The 16,438-nt window shown below is 40.7% G+C and overlaps 1 protein-coding gene across 4 annotated transcripts in view; it reads left to right on the top strand.

The window, feature by feature from the left end:
* CDC14A (cell division cycle 14A) overlaps window positions 1–16,438 on the top strand; it is a 191,664-nt gene that overhangs the window by 125,824 nt on the left and 49,402 nt on the right. For all 4 annotated transcript variants that reach the window (XM_029062853.2, XM_029062852.2, XM_029062850.2 and 1 more), the window contains 2 exons: window positions 4,287–4,425; window positions 14,046–14,208. In XM_029062853.2, the coding sequence (XP_028918686.1) occupies window positions 4,287–4,425; window positions 14,046–14,208 (302 nt within the window). The remainder of the gene's footprint in view (window positions 1–4,286; window positions 4,426–14,045; window positions 14,209–16,438) is intronic.

Below are 16,438 nucleotides of genomic sequence, written 5' to 3'. Positions count from 1 at the left end.
GTTGTCGGGCTGATTTAAAATTAGTTTTATAGGAAGGCCACATTTTCCCTACCATCTTCTAGGCTGTCTTCTAGACTGTAAGCTCATTATGGGCAAAGAATATGTCTATTATGTTGTTGTATTGTACTCTCCCCAGCACTTACTGCGGTGCTTTGCACACAGCAAGTACTCAATAAGTATGATTGATTGTAAGCCTGTTGTTTGCAGGAAACGTCTGCTAACTCTGTTGTCTTGTACTCTCTCAAGTGCTTAGTACAATGCTTTGCATATAGTAAGCATTCAATAAAATACCATTGATCGATTGAAACTACAATTGTTATCTACAGCTACTTGCAATTTCTGTTTTTTGGGGGTTTTGTTAAATTACAGCATCATCATTTTGATTGCAATATACTTATACGGGATGGACCCTATTAATTTGGCTTCTGCTCTAAGTGAGTCAGCTTAGTTTTCTGAGAATTCAAGCGGTACACACTAAGTGAAATGAAAACAGGAGAGGAGAGCAAACAGATATTAAAGGAAAAATTGGGGAGCTACTGAAAAATGGATGAAAATACCATTTTTCCACAGATACCCATTAGTGCTGGAAGGCAAATGCATAAGTAAAATTTGTAGGTAGACTTAATTGTAGCTCATCTTGATTTCCCTAGGGAAGTGCTGTGATTATTCAGAGCCACTACAAGCAAAATAATGAAAAGTGATGATTACAAATCAAAAATATAAGTCAATTGTGGTACGAATTGATTACTTTATGCCAAACATTGTACTTGGTGCTAGAGTAGATACGAGATAAACTGATTGGACACCGTTCTTGTCCTACTGAGGGCATTTTGCCTAAGAGGGGGAGGGAAATATTTTATCACCCTTTGACAAATGAGAAAACTGAGGCACAAAGAGGTTGAGTAACTTGATTATGATCGAAGTCACACAGTAGGCAAATAACTGGTGGCACTCAGTCAATCAATCAGTGATATTTATTGAGCTCTCAGTGGATGCAGAACATTCTACAAAGTGCCTGGGAGAGTACATTTGCTAGGGACAATTCCTGCTCTTAAAGAGCTTACAGTCTAGAAAGAGAGGTGAAATTAAAAGAAATTTCAGGAAAGGGAATGAAAACCCAGCTCTCTTCTGCAAGGCCATACTGCCCTCCTATAATCCAAGGATTTCAGAACATTAATAGGAATGTTAGTAATATTAGTATTTATTAAATGCCTACTGGATGCAGTGCACAGTACTAAGTACTTGGGGAGTCCAAAATAAGCAAGTGACACATTCCCTGCCCACAAGGACCTTAACACTTGAATGGGGGAGACAGCTGTAAAAGTATTTACATATAATCAAAATAAACCATTGAATGTACAATTGAATAGGTATATATGCATGCGTTCCTTGGCTGAATATCAGTATGTTAAACAGTTACCACTGAAATTGATATGAACAGGATGAAGATTTTATAATATCTCCTGATTTGTTACTACCTACAGAAAGCTCTTTTGTCCAGGCAACCTGCGTTATTTGTGCTTAACATTTTAAGCATGGGAAATAAAGGATAGGAAATCTTTTAGTTGGAATGCCTTAATTTTATAGGAAGTTGGTGAAATTTTTTTGTTCTTTCAATTGTTATAAAAACTCCTCAACTTCAGTACTGAGAACATTCTTTTTTTAGAATTAAATTGCAGACGGTATAAAAAGTTACCAGTTTTTTTTTAAAGGATATAACAAATAGCGTTTCAGGGAAATGGGCTACATCTCTGCATCTTTTCATCCATTATTACCAACAGCAAATTGACTGTGAAAGTAACAGAAAGGAAAGGAAAGAGGTGATTGGGAGAGTCCCTTGCCAGGGATGTTGGAGAGGCTTCTGAAACTCATTGGTCCCTGTGGCATTTGTTCCAAAATGCTGCTACATGTTCTCCTGGATATGAATGATGCATAGCCTAATGGAAAGAGCACGGGCTTGGGAATCTGGGTTCTAATCCCAGCTCTGCCGCTTGTCCGGTGTGTGACCATGGGCAAGTCACCTAATTCTGCTTTGCCTGTTACCTCATTTGTAAAATGGCGATTAGAATTTTTTTAAAAATAAAAATGATGGTATTTGTAAGCCCCTACTATGTGCCAGGCACTGTATTAAGCACTGGGGTGGATACAAGCAAATCGAGTTGGACATGGTCCCTGTCCCATGTGGAGCTCACAGTCTCAATCTCCATTTTACAGATGAGGCAACTGAAGCCCAGAAAAGTAAAGTGACACTTCACAAGGTCACACAGCAGACAAGTGTCAGAGCTGCGATTAGAACTCATGACCTTCTGACTCCCAGGCCCCATGCTCTATCCATTACACCATGCTGCTTAAGACTGTGGGCCCCATGTGGAACATGAATTATGTCCAACCTGATTATTTTGTATCTGTCCCAGCGCTTAGTACAGTGCCTGGCACATAGTAACCACAACAAATGCCATTTAAACAAAACAAGAAAAAAAAGAAGTCTGAACCCTAACAGATTTTACAGGGACCTCAGGGCTCTTATAGGAAGATGTTGGGCACTGAAGCATAGGTATTGCTCTCACTCTTTCCAGTTAGAGGAATATCTTTCATTCAATTCAATAGTATTTATTGAGCGCTTACTATGTGCAGAGCACTGTACTAAGCGCTTGGGATGAACAAGTTGGCAACAGATAGAGACAGTCCCTGCCGTTTGACGGGTTTACAGTCTAATCGGGGGAGACGGACAGACAAGAACAATGGCAATAAATAGAGTCAAGGGGAAGAACATCTCGTAAAAACAATGGCAACTAAATAGAATCAAGGCGATGTACAATTCATTAACAAAATAAATAGGGTAACGAAAATATATACAGTTGAGCGGACGAGTACAGTGCTGTGGGGATGGGAAGGGAGAGGTGGAGGAGCAGAGGGAAAAGGGGAAAAAGAGGGGTGGACAAATGCTAGAGATCTAGACTGGAAGCTTACTGTGGGCAGGGAATGTGTCTGTTATATTATTGTGTCGTACTCTCCCAGCGCTTAGTACAGCATTCTGCACAGAGTAAGCACTCAATAAATACTACTGATTGATTGATTGAGCAAGATTTGAGTTTAAAAGTGTGTAGCTAAGAACGTTTCATCTTTGTCGACTAGAGGATGCTCTTCTAGAGGCAGATCTGCTGAATAGGGCCCGGTTCACCTGACAGAAAAAGGCATAGGCGTCTTGGAGAGAAGACTCGCGAGGTTGTTAGGGCATTTGAACTAGTTAGGTTGGGAATAAAGCCAAAGGCGCTTCATGTGTGAACCGGAGATGAAGTTTTAGTGGAGTTGAAATGTGGTGGGATGACTCTCAGGATTGCAACACAGGAGTCGGAAAGTCGGAAACAGTTCAAGGCTGATAGGTGGGGGGGACAGGGAGGAGCATGCACCCTTATATGCTATCAGGACCTTTGTTCCCAAATCCAGATAGTTGGAGGAGAATGGCAAGTTGAAAAGTCTCTGGCATGAGTTAAAACGGGAAGGAAATTAAGGAGATCTCCCTCTTGGAGTTTATCCTAGCTGTTCTATTGAGGTAATTGTGCTGGCCTTTCTTAGTGTTTTCAAGGCATAAAAATGGCTGGCTACTGGTAATGTGACCTAGAAAATCACGAGGCAGGGAATTGGGACATATGAGTTCTAATCCTGGCTCCGCCACTTGCCTGCTGTTACTGTTGCTGTTGGGCAAGTTACTTAACCTCTCTGTGCCTCAATTTTCTCATCGGTAAAATGGGAATGAAATACCTGTTCTTTTTCCCCATTTTAACTGTAAGTTGCAAGTAGGACAGGGACTGCAACCAATCTGCTTATCTTATATCTATCCCAGTGTTTAATACAGTGCTTGGCACAGAATAAGTGTTTAGGAAATGCAGTTGTTATTTGTAATAAGAATGTTAATAATACTTAGCTCAGCCCTCTGCTAGAAGGTGCATACCCCGCTGAGTTGTTTTTTCTATTTAATAAATTCCTAAAACTAAGAGGGAGCTCTCTGATACTATGGTCTGTAACATTTGAGTACATCTGTATTTAGATTTCACTTCAGTAACAAAAATACATATCATATACATGATATGCACAAGATTCCACTGTATTTCTCTTGAAACAAAAATATGTATCAGACCTGAGACTGAAGCATGATAATCAAAGACAACAAAAAATGGTTTGTTGGTGTGAGAACAGAACAGATAATGATTCCAAGACATTTGCTGATCTACCTGCTGTGTCAATTCATCAATTCTTTTTTTTTTCCCCCTCTCCCTCTCTTACAGCTGGACTTGGAAGAACTGGGACGCTAATAGCTTGCTATGCAATGAAGCACTACAGGTTCACGCATGCTGAAATTATTGCTTGGATCAGAATATGTCGTCCTGGGTCTATTATAGGACCCCAACAACACTTCCTGGAAGAGTGAGTATAGCATTTCCAATATCACATTAGGCCTACTGTTACTTATCACATCTACATCCTTTCCTCCTATTTATGAGTCTTTTCAAGCCGGTGGTTATAGAACAATGCCCCTCTCTCTCACTAACAGTTGTGCTGATGTGACAGCTAATGTGTTCCAACTTCGTGCCTTTTAAATCACCTAGCTCAGGTGAAGGAGAAAGAAAGCACAGAACCATTTCTTCCCACCTTTTTTCTGTCATTTTTCCACATCTGATAAGGCTACAGTATAATTTTCTTGTGTCATTCTAGTTGGCACTTTGATTTCATTTCTCTGTTCGCATACCTAAAAATACAGACATGCAGTATTCTGGTCAGTCAATGATGCTGATGAGATTGCCGCTGTAATGATGAAGTGAACTAAATCTGCTGTTGCAGAATGAGTGTATGCAAAAGTCATGTAACATTATTAAGTGGGCAGGTAGGGAGATAAGGAAGGAAATCAACATTTACTGAAGTTTGATCTGTGATGAGCGGCACAGCTAGGTCCTGAAACTGTTATATTTACCTTACAATTTAGAAAAATATTTCTATTCCAAAGCGTGATGAGTTTTTGATTTAGGAAGTGGAAAAGTTTGTAAATCTCAGGAGGGTTAAATACTGTTTTAGCCCAAGAACAAGATGATTAATAGTTTATAGAATAAATACATGGAAAATCCTGGAATTTTGTAGATATTTTTCAAAGGAGTTGCTAATCCTTGAAAGATATAACTGATTAGAAAACAAGACAAGCAAGGACAGAATGAGAATTCACACTTCACCCAATGGAGAAATCAGGCCAAAGTGTAAATCAAACAAAAAGTAGAGTAAGGTGCAAATGAAGTGATAGAAATGGAGAAGTGGCAGAAGGTAGAAGTTCTTAGACTGTTAGTTGTTTGAAGTTAGGAAAACCAAAATTCCTGGTCATGACTATTCCAATTTTCCTGTAAGAGGGCCAGGAATAAAGGTTATGGGTATTTATAAACTCATTTGTTACATAACTGCAGGTTGATTGCTTGGCTGAAGATGGCCTGTGACCTAGGTCCAGGCATAGAGAAAAACCTAGCCCATCGACCAAGTTTTGCCCAATCACTACTGCCAGTATCTAGAAAAATGGCATCTGTCCCGATTGGCAAACATGCCTGCAAGTCCGAAAAGGGCGGGAAGGAATGGAAGGTGCTTCACTCTGTAGCAATCCCTTTCTCTTCCTCCTGCTTCGCTAGCCCCTGTGGATTGGCTCAGAGGTGGGGTGACTATGGTGTGAGGAGATATTGATCGGGAAAGGCCTCTTGGAGGAGGAGCGAATTTAGATGGACTTTGAAGATGGAGAGAGATGTGAAGGGAGAGGGAATTCCAGGCAGGAGAGAGGGTGTGTTGAAGAGGCTGGCAGTGAGAGAGATGAAAGCAAGAGTTGGTGAGTAGATCACTTGAAAGGAATGTAGCTTGTGAACTGGGGTGTATATGGAGAAGAGAGTGGATAAGTGGGAGGAAGAGAGGTGATTGATGGTTAGGAGCTTCTGCTTGATATGAAAAGAAAAGGGGAACCGTTGGAGGTTTTTGAGATGTATGTAAAATGATGTTTTAGAAAAAAATGATTTGGGCAGCATGGTGGAGAATGGGCTCAAGAAGGGAGAGACTGGAGCAGAGAAACTCCAGTTGGGATACGACAGGCACTTGGACCAGCTTGGTCGTTTGGATGTAGAGGAAGCAGCGTGGTCTTGGGCCTGGGAGTCAGAGCACTGGGTTTCTAGTCCCGGTTCCACCCCTTGTCTTCTGAATGACCTTGGACAAGTCTATTGACTTCTTTGTACCTGTTTCACCGACTGTAAAATGGGGATTCAATACCTGTTTTCCCTTCTGTATAGTCTCTGAGACCCATGTGGCACAGGAACTTTGTCCAACCTGATTGATTTGTGTCTACCCCAAGACTTAGAACAGTGTATGACACACTGTTTAATAAATATCATTACAAAAAAAGTGAGATGGAAGAGAGGATTTGGAAGAGAAGCTGAGAAGCTCAGTTTTGAATATGTTGAGTATGAGGTGCCAGCAGGCTAGCTGTAAAGAAATGTTCCGGAGGCAGGAAGATATGTGAGATTGAAGAGAAGGAGAAAGGTCAGTGCAATTGAGGCAGATTTGGCAGTCAGCACACTGGGGTGGTAGTTGAAGCCATAGGAGCAGAGAGTAAAAGGGGATAGAGAATGGAGCTTCAAGCAATCAATCAATACTATGTATTAAGCAATTACTCTCTGCAGAGCACTTTATTTAGTGTTAGGTGGAGTACAGTAGATGCACCCCCACAGTTAGGGAATGGGAGGCAGAAGTGGGGGCGAGCAAAAGGGTCTGAAAAAAATCGGCCAGAGAGGTAGGCAAAAACCAGGATAGGCATATACTGGAGAAACCAGGGATCATATTTCCAGGAGAATGGAGTGTTCTACATATCAAAGGCAGTCAACAGTTCAAGGAGGATTCGGGTGGCAAAATGACCATTAGTTTTGTCAAGAAGGAGTTCAAGCTGTTTTTCCAGCTACAGTCAGTTCTCCTATTGTAAACTAATGGGGAATTAAGGAGCGTTCTTCTGGCCGTATCCAACATCCTCAATCAAGGCATTCTTTAATGTCAGTGTTTCTTAATCTGCGGTTCATCAAGAACAAAAACCTTTGTCTTAGTGGAGAACTGGCTCTTCTGGATGATATTGTCTTCAATCATGTAATTTACTCCTTAGCATGTTTAACACTGGTTAAACATTAGCTAACATTAGCTTATAGTTAAACCTAACTTCATTAGATCTCCCCAAATTCAAGAGTTATGCATTTTTCAAATCCTTCAATTAATAGAATTTAGTGAATACTTACTCTGTGCAGAGCACTGGGCTGTGCACTTGGAAGATAGAGTTAATTGACATGATCCCTGTCCTCAAGGAGCTTACAGTCTAGCAATGGAAACTGATGCTCAAATAAAATACCAGAAGGGGAAAGCAACAGAGTTTAAAGATGTGTACTTAAGTGCTATTCGGGGGAAAATTCAGTTTTGAAAACATCACTGAAATTCAGGGAGTGTGCATCATTGAAAAAGTAAGGGAGCTTGTGCTATTTAAATGACAGTAAGTTTAGAACATGACTTCTTATGAACTGGTGGAAGCATATCTTGATTGGTGGATTATTAATAGAGGCTTCTCATTCCCATGGGAAAACTGTTCAATTTTAAGGCCTTCTAGAGATATGGAGAAGCAGTGTGGCCTCATGGAAAGATCCCAGGCCTGGACATCAGAGGACCTGGATTCTAACCCTGGCCCTGCCATTGGGCACATCAGTCAATTTCTCTATGCCTTGGTTTTATTACCTGCAAAATGGGAATTTAATACCTATTCTCCCTCCTACTCTAAGTAGCCCCATGCAGGGCAGGGATTGTGTCTGACAACGTGTACCTATCTCAGTGCTTAGAACAGTGTTTGACACATAGTAAGTGCTTAACAAATACCATCAAAAACACAGTGAGCATTAGAATGAATGAATGAGTGAACTAAACGTTTTGATAAATGATTCTTGCAGCAGAGTGCAATATGGATTGGAGTGGGAAGAGACAGGAGGCAGGGAGGTCAGCAAGGAGGTAGAAGCAGTAGTGAAGGCAGCATGAAATAAGTTCTTGGATCAGCAGAGTAGCAGTTGGATGGAGAGGAAAGGGCAGATTTTAGCAGTGTCGTGTAGGATTTAGTAATACATTGACTATGTGGGTGGAATGAGAGAGATGAGTTGAGACAATGCCAAAGATATGGGCTTGTGAGGTAGGGAGGATTCATTCATTCAGTCATATTCATTGTATTTATTGATCACTTAGTTGTGCAGAGCACTGTACTACATGCTTAGAAGAGTACAATACCACAATTATCAGACATATTCTCTGCCCACAGTGAACTTACAATCCAGAGGGGGAGACAGACTTTAATATAAATAAATTGCAGGTATGTACATAAGTGCTGTGGGGCCGAGAAGGAGGATGAATAGTGGAAGTCAGTGGTGGTGTCTACAGAAATAGGAAAGACATGGGGAGGACAGGGTTTGGGGGGAAGATAAGGAGTTCAGTTTTGGACATGTTTAATTTGAGGTGTTGGTGAGACATCCAAGTAGATATGTCTTGAAGCCAGGACATAGTGCAGGATTACAAGGAAGGAGAGAGGTCAGAACTGGAGATATAGATTCATTCATTTGGTAGTATTTATTGAGCACTTACTATGTGCAGAGCACTGTACTAAGCACTTGGAATGTACAATTCGGCAACAGATAGAGACAATCCCTGCCCATTGACAGGCTTACAGATCATCTGTGTAGAGATGGTAATAATAATGTTGGTATTTGTTAAGCGCTTACTATTTGCCGAGCACTGTTCTAAGTGCTGGAGTAGGTACAGGGCAATCAGGTTGTCCCACATGAGGCTCACAGTCTTCATCCCTATTTTACAGATGAGGGAACTGAGGCACAGAGGTAAAGTGACTTGCCCACAGTCACACAGCTGACAGGTGGCAGAGCTGGAACTGAACTGAAGCAGTGGGAGCAAATGAATTCTCCAAGGGGTTGAATGTAGAGGGAAAGTAAAAAGAGATTTAGAATTGAGCCTTGAGGGACAATTGAATAGGTATATATAATAATAATAATAATGTTGGTATTTGTTAAGCACTTACTATGTGCAGAGCACTGTTCCAAGCACTGGGGTAGATACAGGGTAATCAGGTTGTCCCACATGGGTTTCACAGTCTTCATCCCTATTTTACAGATGAGGTAACTGAGGCACAGAGAAGTTGTGACTTGCCCACAGTTATGCGTTCCATGGCTGAGTATCAGTGTGTTAGTTACCATTGAAATTCATATGAACAGGATGAAGATTTTATAATATCTCCTGACCCCTACTATCAGAGGGTGGGAGGAGGGGAGGAGTCAGTAAAAGAGACTGAGAAGGAGTGGTCAGAGAGATATGAGGAGAACCAAAATAGGACAGTGTCAGTGAATCCAAGGTTGGATAAAGTTTCAAGGAGAAGGGGATGGTCTACAGTGTCAGAGGCAGCTGAGAGGTTGAGGATTAGGATGGAGTAGAGGCTGTCAGATTTAGTGAGAAGAAGGTCATTGGTTAACTGTGGAGTGAAGGGGACAGAAGCCAGACTGGAGAAAATAGGAGGATAGGAAGTAGAGACAGCAGGTGTTAAAAACTTTCTCAGAAGTTTGGAGAGAAATGGTAGGAAGGAGATGGGGCGATAACTGGAAGGATCTGTGGGGGTCAAGGGAGAGGGGTTTTTTTTAGGGTAGGGGATAAACATGTTTGAAAACAGTGGGGAAGAAGCTGTTAGAAAGTGAGCAGTTGAAGATGGCAGTCAAGGAGGGAAGGAAGAGGGTGAGTGTTTTAAAAAGGTATGAAGGGATGGGGTCAGAAGCACAGGTGGAGGAGGTAGATTTAGAGAGGAGGCAAGATATTTCATCTTGAGTTAAAATTCCAATGGACAAAGGCTTCTATCCTCTCCATGACTGCAGATATAAATCAGCCTCTCCACTTACTCTCCAGCTCTCAATATGATTATGGAGGAACTAGCTCACTTTATTAAGACTTCCATCATTTACAATAAAATAAATGGAAAAGTCTATCTCAGTTTGTTACTGGATGTTTCAGGCATAAATAAGAGTGAATCCAAATTTAGATCAGTTTTTAGAGGGTTTCATAATTTAAGTAGCCTTAATTCTGTATTTTTAATAGAAAGGCAAATTACCCTCACTACCTCCCTTTAAATTTTGAGTAATTGAACTAGTGATAATAATAATTGTTGTGATATATACTAAGTACTTACTTTGTGCCAGGCACTGTTCTAAGCACTGAGGTGGGTACACATTAATCTGGTTGGACACAGTCCCTGTCCCACATAGGATTTATGCTTTTAATCCACATTTTATGGATTATTATTATAACATACTCTCCCAAATGCTTAGTACAGTGCTTTGCATACGGTAAGCACTCAATAAATACAGTCGAATTAATGAGGGAACTGAGGTCCAGAGAAGTGAAGTGACTTGCCCTAGGTCTTACTGCAGACAAGTGGCAGAGCTGGGTACTTCAGAATTCCAGGCCTGTGCTCTGTCTGCTAGCCGTGCTGCTTCTCTTTTGTGATTATGGAAACTGTAGTATACCAAGGATGTAAATTCAGGAAATGAAAAACCCTGAGAAATCCTAGGTAAGTATTTGAAAGGGAATTATGGTGATTGGCTTTTCCTGTTAGCTGTTTGGATGATGTATTTTTAATGTATGTGCTCAGCACACTTAGATCCTGGGGGGATTAGACTGAAATTTTTGAAATACTTTTATCATCCTGTTTTAGGGATTGAAAGTTTTTTTTGTATTACAGGAAGTGAATGCAACTAGAGAAGCCCAGGATGTAAAAAAAAAAATAATCCCAAAGAATATTGATTTAAATTACTAGAATAAATACAGACTAGTTTGGGTTGGGGACTGAAAGCTATTGATCGAAAGTCACATACAGAAATGTTATCTGTCAGCTGTAGCTCCTTTAGATTTAAATTTGGTGGATTTATTCTTTTGACTATTTTCTAGCTCCAAAAGTCTTGCCAAGGATGTGGAACCATAACATTAATTTTAATACTATTTGCCTTAGTATTAAAGGATAAGAAATCTGTACAGCTTTTACAGTTTTCTAGGGGAACATAGATAACATTTATTGGAACCCTCAACTGAGAAGCCAAGTTTCAAAGTGACTGCACAAAGTCGAGATAAAATTTTGTATACAACAGAATTAGTCCCTTTGGGAGAGTTTTGAGTTTGTTTTCTTGGAGCAGGATGGAGAAGTTTAAGCCAGCTTACTCTTTGTTCTAGTTAAAAGCTAAAAGAATTTCCAGTAGTAATTGTGGTATTTGTTAAGCGCTTACTATGTGCCAAGCACTGTATGAAGCACTGGGGTAGATACAAGATAATTGTGTCCCAGAAGGGGCTCACACTAGGAGGGAGAACAGGTACTGAATCCCCATTTTGCAGAAGAGGGAACTGAGACACAGAGCAGTTACATGACTTGCCCAAATTCATGCAGCAGGAGCTGGGTTTAGAAGCCAGGTGCTCTGGCTCCCAGGTCCGGGCTGTTTCCATTAGACCATGCCACTTTCTGTCCAACAAACCATGTAGTATAGTTTTTCATTAGTCAAAGGAATTGTTATTAGAAGCTTAGTGGTAAAATTAAGAAAGTGAAAATACAGGCTCTCATATTAACTTGGGTAAGGGCAAGGAAGCAGTAGTTGGATCAAGTCCCAGAGGCCCTACTGATTCCCAGGAACAAAGTTCCTATTATTTGCAAAGTTCCTATTATTTGCAGTGGAGAGGGCCCAAAGCAAATTTCAGAGGCAGAGTCTCAGCATAATCAGCCCTGTAAACACAGCAAGACCTCCCTGGGTGTCTTCAACAATGTGGGTGGAGCAAGAGTTAATTTTTGTACAATCATTCATTCAATCATTTATTGCATGCTTACTTTGTGCAAAGCACTGTACTCAGCGCTTGTACACAATACAAATACACAATAGTCAACCAAGTTTAAAGTCGAATGTGCTAATTTCAGCAATGGTGAGTATAAGATTTAGCTTTGGAAACTACTGCCAGCCCTCATTTTTCTAATTGAGAACAAGAATTTTAAACAACACAAATGACTGAATAAGTCACCGTAATTGTTATTAGAAATTCAGGGCTAAAATTAAGAAAGTAATAATAAAATGATCTATGATCACAGGAAGACTTATACAGTAGTTTCATCTGGAATTAACTTCAAAGGATTTGATTTTTAACTCATAAACCCTTGAAAATACATGTTTTGCCTCATTGTTTTTGAAATAAAGCTTTTATGGGGTAATAGACACCACAATAAAAGCTAGAGTCATTTTCATTGTCAATAAAGAAGTATTTGTATGAAGTGTTTCTTTTTTTATAAAGTACTTGCATATGGCATTGCTTAGCAACACACAAATCAGCTTTGACACATTATTCAGCTTTAATATTCAGGTTCAAATTAAGTAGTTTAGAGATGGGGCCTTTCGGTATAAAGAAAGGAAAGATGTCATTTCATAAGCCTTTGTTTTGGCAGCAGCTTCAGGATTTTGGTTCCCTAATTGTTTTGGTGTTGGAAGTTTTTCACTTTGCCTCCTACTTTTCTCCTTTACCCCCTCATCCATTTCATGCCTTTTAGCTCCCATTAATATCAGTCAGTCAATCTGTGGTATTTGTTGAGCGCTTACTGTGTGCAGAACACTGTACTAAGCACTTAGGAAATACAACCGGTAACTTTGGCAGCCTTTATTGATTGTCTCCATTTAGCCGAAGACTCCCAACCTGTAACTCTCATCTTATGTTGCGGATCACGCCGCATAAACTAGTTGCCTTGGGCAAACGCAGATTTTTGTGAAAGGCAGCTTCTGGCCCTGCAACTTAAAAAGGCTGATGAATGTAGATTGGGGTTCTGATCATTGTTCTTGTAACAGGTCCCAGCCTCTTCCTTAAGGATCCCCCGGTTCTTTATTTAAGGCATCGGGGTCCAAGGCTCATGGAGACCTTGATAGTAGTAGTAATCACATAGTAGTATTTATTAAGCACTTACTGAGTATATATTAAGCAGTGACTAGTACATACAATTCTACCTTCTCAACCTCGCTAAAATTCACACTGCTACCAAATTAAGCCAAGCGCCTAGCCCATCCCACCTTGATTACTGAATCATCCTCCTTGCTGACCTTTCTCCCGCCTCTCTTCCCACTCCAGTCCACACTTCACTATGCTGCCTGGATCATTTTTATACAGAAACTTTCAGTCCATGTTGCCCCATTCCTCAAGAACCTCCACATCAAACAAACTCCCTACCATTGGCTTTTAAGCAGTCAAACACGATGCCCACTCCTACCTCACCGAGCTGCTCTCCTACTACAATGCAGGCCACACACTTAGCTGCCCTGGTGCTAACTACTCACTGCACCTCAATCTCATCTGCCTCACCTCTGACCTCTCTCCCACTCCCTGCCTCTGGCCTGGAACACCTTCCCTCCTCATATACGATGGACATTTACTCCCCCCACCTTCAAAGCCTTATTGAAGGTACATCTCCTCCAAAAGGCCTGCCCTAACTAAACTCTCTTTTCCTTTTCTTCAGCTCCCTTCTGAGTCGCCCTGACTGGCTCCCTTGATTTATCCTCCCTCACAGCCCCACAGCATTTATGTACATATCTGTAATTTATTTATATTAATGACTGTCTCCCCTTCTAGACTGTAAGCTAGTTGTGAGCAGGAAACACGTCTGTTATATTGTTATATTATACTCCCCCAAGCACTTAGTACAGTGTTCTGAACACAGTAAACACTCAATAAATCCGACTGACTGACTGACTGCTCAATTAATAATACCCTTGCTTGATTGATTGGATTCCTTCTAAACCAGGATTTGAAGTTAATATGTTGCTTGTCTGATTACCTTTTCTTCTATCTCTAAAGCGTTTGCTACTGGGGTGTCCAGCCCTTTTTGAAACTATGAAATGCAGGGTTATGGCTCACTGTAAGAGTTGTTTATTTTTCTCCCCCATTAACAGAAAGCAAACTTTACTGTGGGTCCAAGGAGATATTCTTCGGACTAAACAGAAGCAAAGACCAGAACATGAAGGAGGCATAAACAAGATCCTGTCTAGCTTTGATGATATGTCTATTTGTGGAAGCTTTACTAAATTGCAAAATTTGGATAGATATGGAGAAGAGGTAAGATTTTTCCTAGAAATATTCTTACATCTTTTCATGTCTTGCCTATTGCATCAGCCTCTTCACTGACCTCCTTCCCTGCCTCCTGTCTCTCCCCACTCCAGTCCTTCCTTACTCTGCTGCCTGGATCATTTTGTCAAAAAAAAAATTAAGTTCTTATCTTCCCACTCCTCAGGAACCTCCAGTGGTTGCCCATCCACCTCCACATCAAACAGAAACTCCTCAATGTTGATTGTAAAGCATTCAATCAGTTCACTCTTACCTTACTGATTCCCTACAAACCAGCCCGCACGCTTCACTCCTCCAACACCAACCTACTCAGTGTACCTCAGTCTCGTCTGTTGCACCATCAACCTCTTTCTCACATCCTTCCTCTGGCCTGGAACTCCCTCCCCTTCCAAATACTACAGACTACACTCTCCCCACCCTCAAAGCCTTATTAAAATCATATCTCCTCCAAGAAACCATCCCTAACTAAGCCCTTATTTCCCCAACTTCTTCTCTCTCCTTGGTTGCCTATGCATTTAAATCTGTACCCTACAAGCATTTGATATTCACCCAACCCTCAGCCCCACAGCACCTAAGTACATATCCATAATTTATTTTAATGTCTATCTCCCCCTCTATACTGAAAGCTCCTTGTGTGCATGTCTGCAAACTCTGTTGTATTGCACTCTCCCAAGTACTTAGTACATTGCTCTGCCAAGTGCTTAATACAGTGTTCTGCACATAGTAAGCTCTCAATAAATATGATTGAATGAATGAGTGCACACAGTAAGCGCTCAATAAATACCATTAATTGATTGTTTCATCCTTTTAGCATTGTGCCTTTAACTGTATTGAATGTTATCATCCAGAATATAATTTCTCTCTGTTCTCTGAACTCTGAGCCTCAAGTCTTAACATGTTCAACAACAGCTTATTTTCTAAATAATCATGTTTGAAATCAATGAAACTGGATTGTTTAAAAATACATTAAAAATAAAAGGAATCACACAACTCTTTGTGATGGTAAACATGAAAAAGAAACCATTTGAAAGGCAACAAAAAGCAGAAAAAGAATTTAGCAAAATTAAAATATAGGCTGTTGCTGAGAAATAAACACTAGAGAATATAGACATTATGGTATGGTGCAAAACTAAAGTGGCTCCTAATCTGTTTGATTTGTATGGAAAATCTATGTAGTGAGCGGAACAACTCTAGGAGAGTGTGTAGCCATGACTGGTTAGGAAATTGGTTACCTGTAAAATGGGGTAAATCCTTGATTCAGTGATCCCATGTTTGTTGGGCAGTCTGTTGATGAGTCTGAGTGTGCTCTTTGAGCAATTCAAACTGAAACAAGCCCAAATCTTCACCACAGTCATGGCCATGATATGCTGAGCCAGCATGCCTTTATTTTCTAAGCTTCAGGTTGTAAGTAATCATAGTGATTTTAAAATATTCAAACAAGGAGTTTTGGCTGTGTCTTTTCATTTTAGACTGTGAGCCTATTGTTGGGCAGGGATTGTCTTTTTCTGTTGCCAAACTGTATATTCCAAGCTCTTAGTACAGTGCTCTGCACACAGTAAGTACTCAATAAATCGAATTGAATGAATAGCCAGGTCAGCATTTAGTTCAGTGCTCTAGTTCAATACTGGCATTGTGCTGTGGTTAGAGAAGTAGTGTGACTCATTGGAAAGAGCATGGGCTTAGGAGTCAGAGGTCATGGGTTCTAATCCCGGCTCCACCACCTGGCAGCTGTGTGACTTTGGGCAAGTCACTTAACTTATCGGTACCTCAGTTACTTCATCTGTAAAATGGGGATTAAGACTGTGAGCCTCACGTGGGACAACGTGATTACCCTGTATCTACCCCAGGCTTAGAACAGTGCTCGGCACATAGTAAGCGCTTAACAAATACCAACATTATTATTATTATTTGGCTGAAAATAGATTTTGCATTTAAAATTATTTCATGCCCTTGGCAGTGGGTCACTCACCCGTCCTCTTTCTTGCTTTGTTGCACCCACTGCTCCACCCTGATCACCACTGGCAGGGTTAAGAGAGTGCAAATCGCACTGCACAGTTCACTAGCATAATAATCATTTTATGTAGGTTCTCCATTCCTGAGTGTTTGTGAAAGACCCAAGCTCATCTGTCTTTGTGCCATGGGAGGCTCCGCCATCATCAGTCGGGTTATGAGTAATGTATTCTGAAAATATAGATGTCAGTCAAAATTTTGTAACAGAAAA

Source organism: Ornithorhynchus anatinus, chromosome 4, assembly GCF_004115215.2.
Source record: "Ornithorhynchus anatinus isolate Pmale09 chromosome 4, mOrnAna1.pri.v4, whole genome shotgun sequence".
Taxonomy (NCBI): domain Eukaryota; kingdom Metazoa; phylum Chordata; class Mammalia; order Monotremata; family Ornithorhynchidae; genus Ornithorhynchus; species Ornithorhynchus anatinus.
Note: the sequence above shows the minus strand (reverse complement) of the source record. Positions and strands in the feature narration are given on the sequence as shown.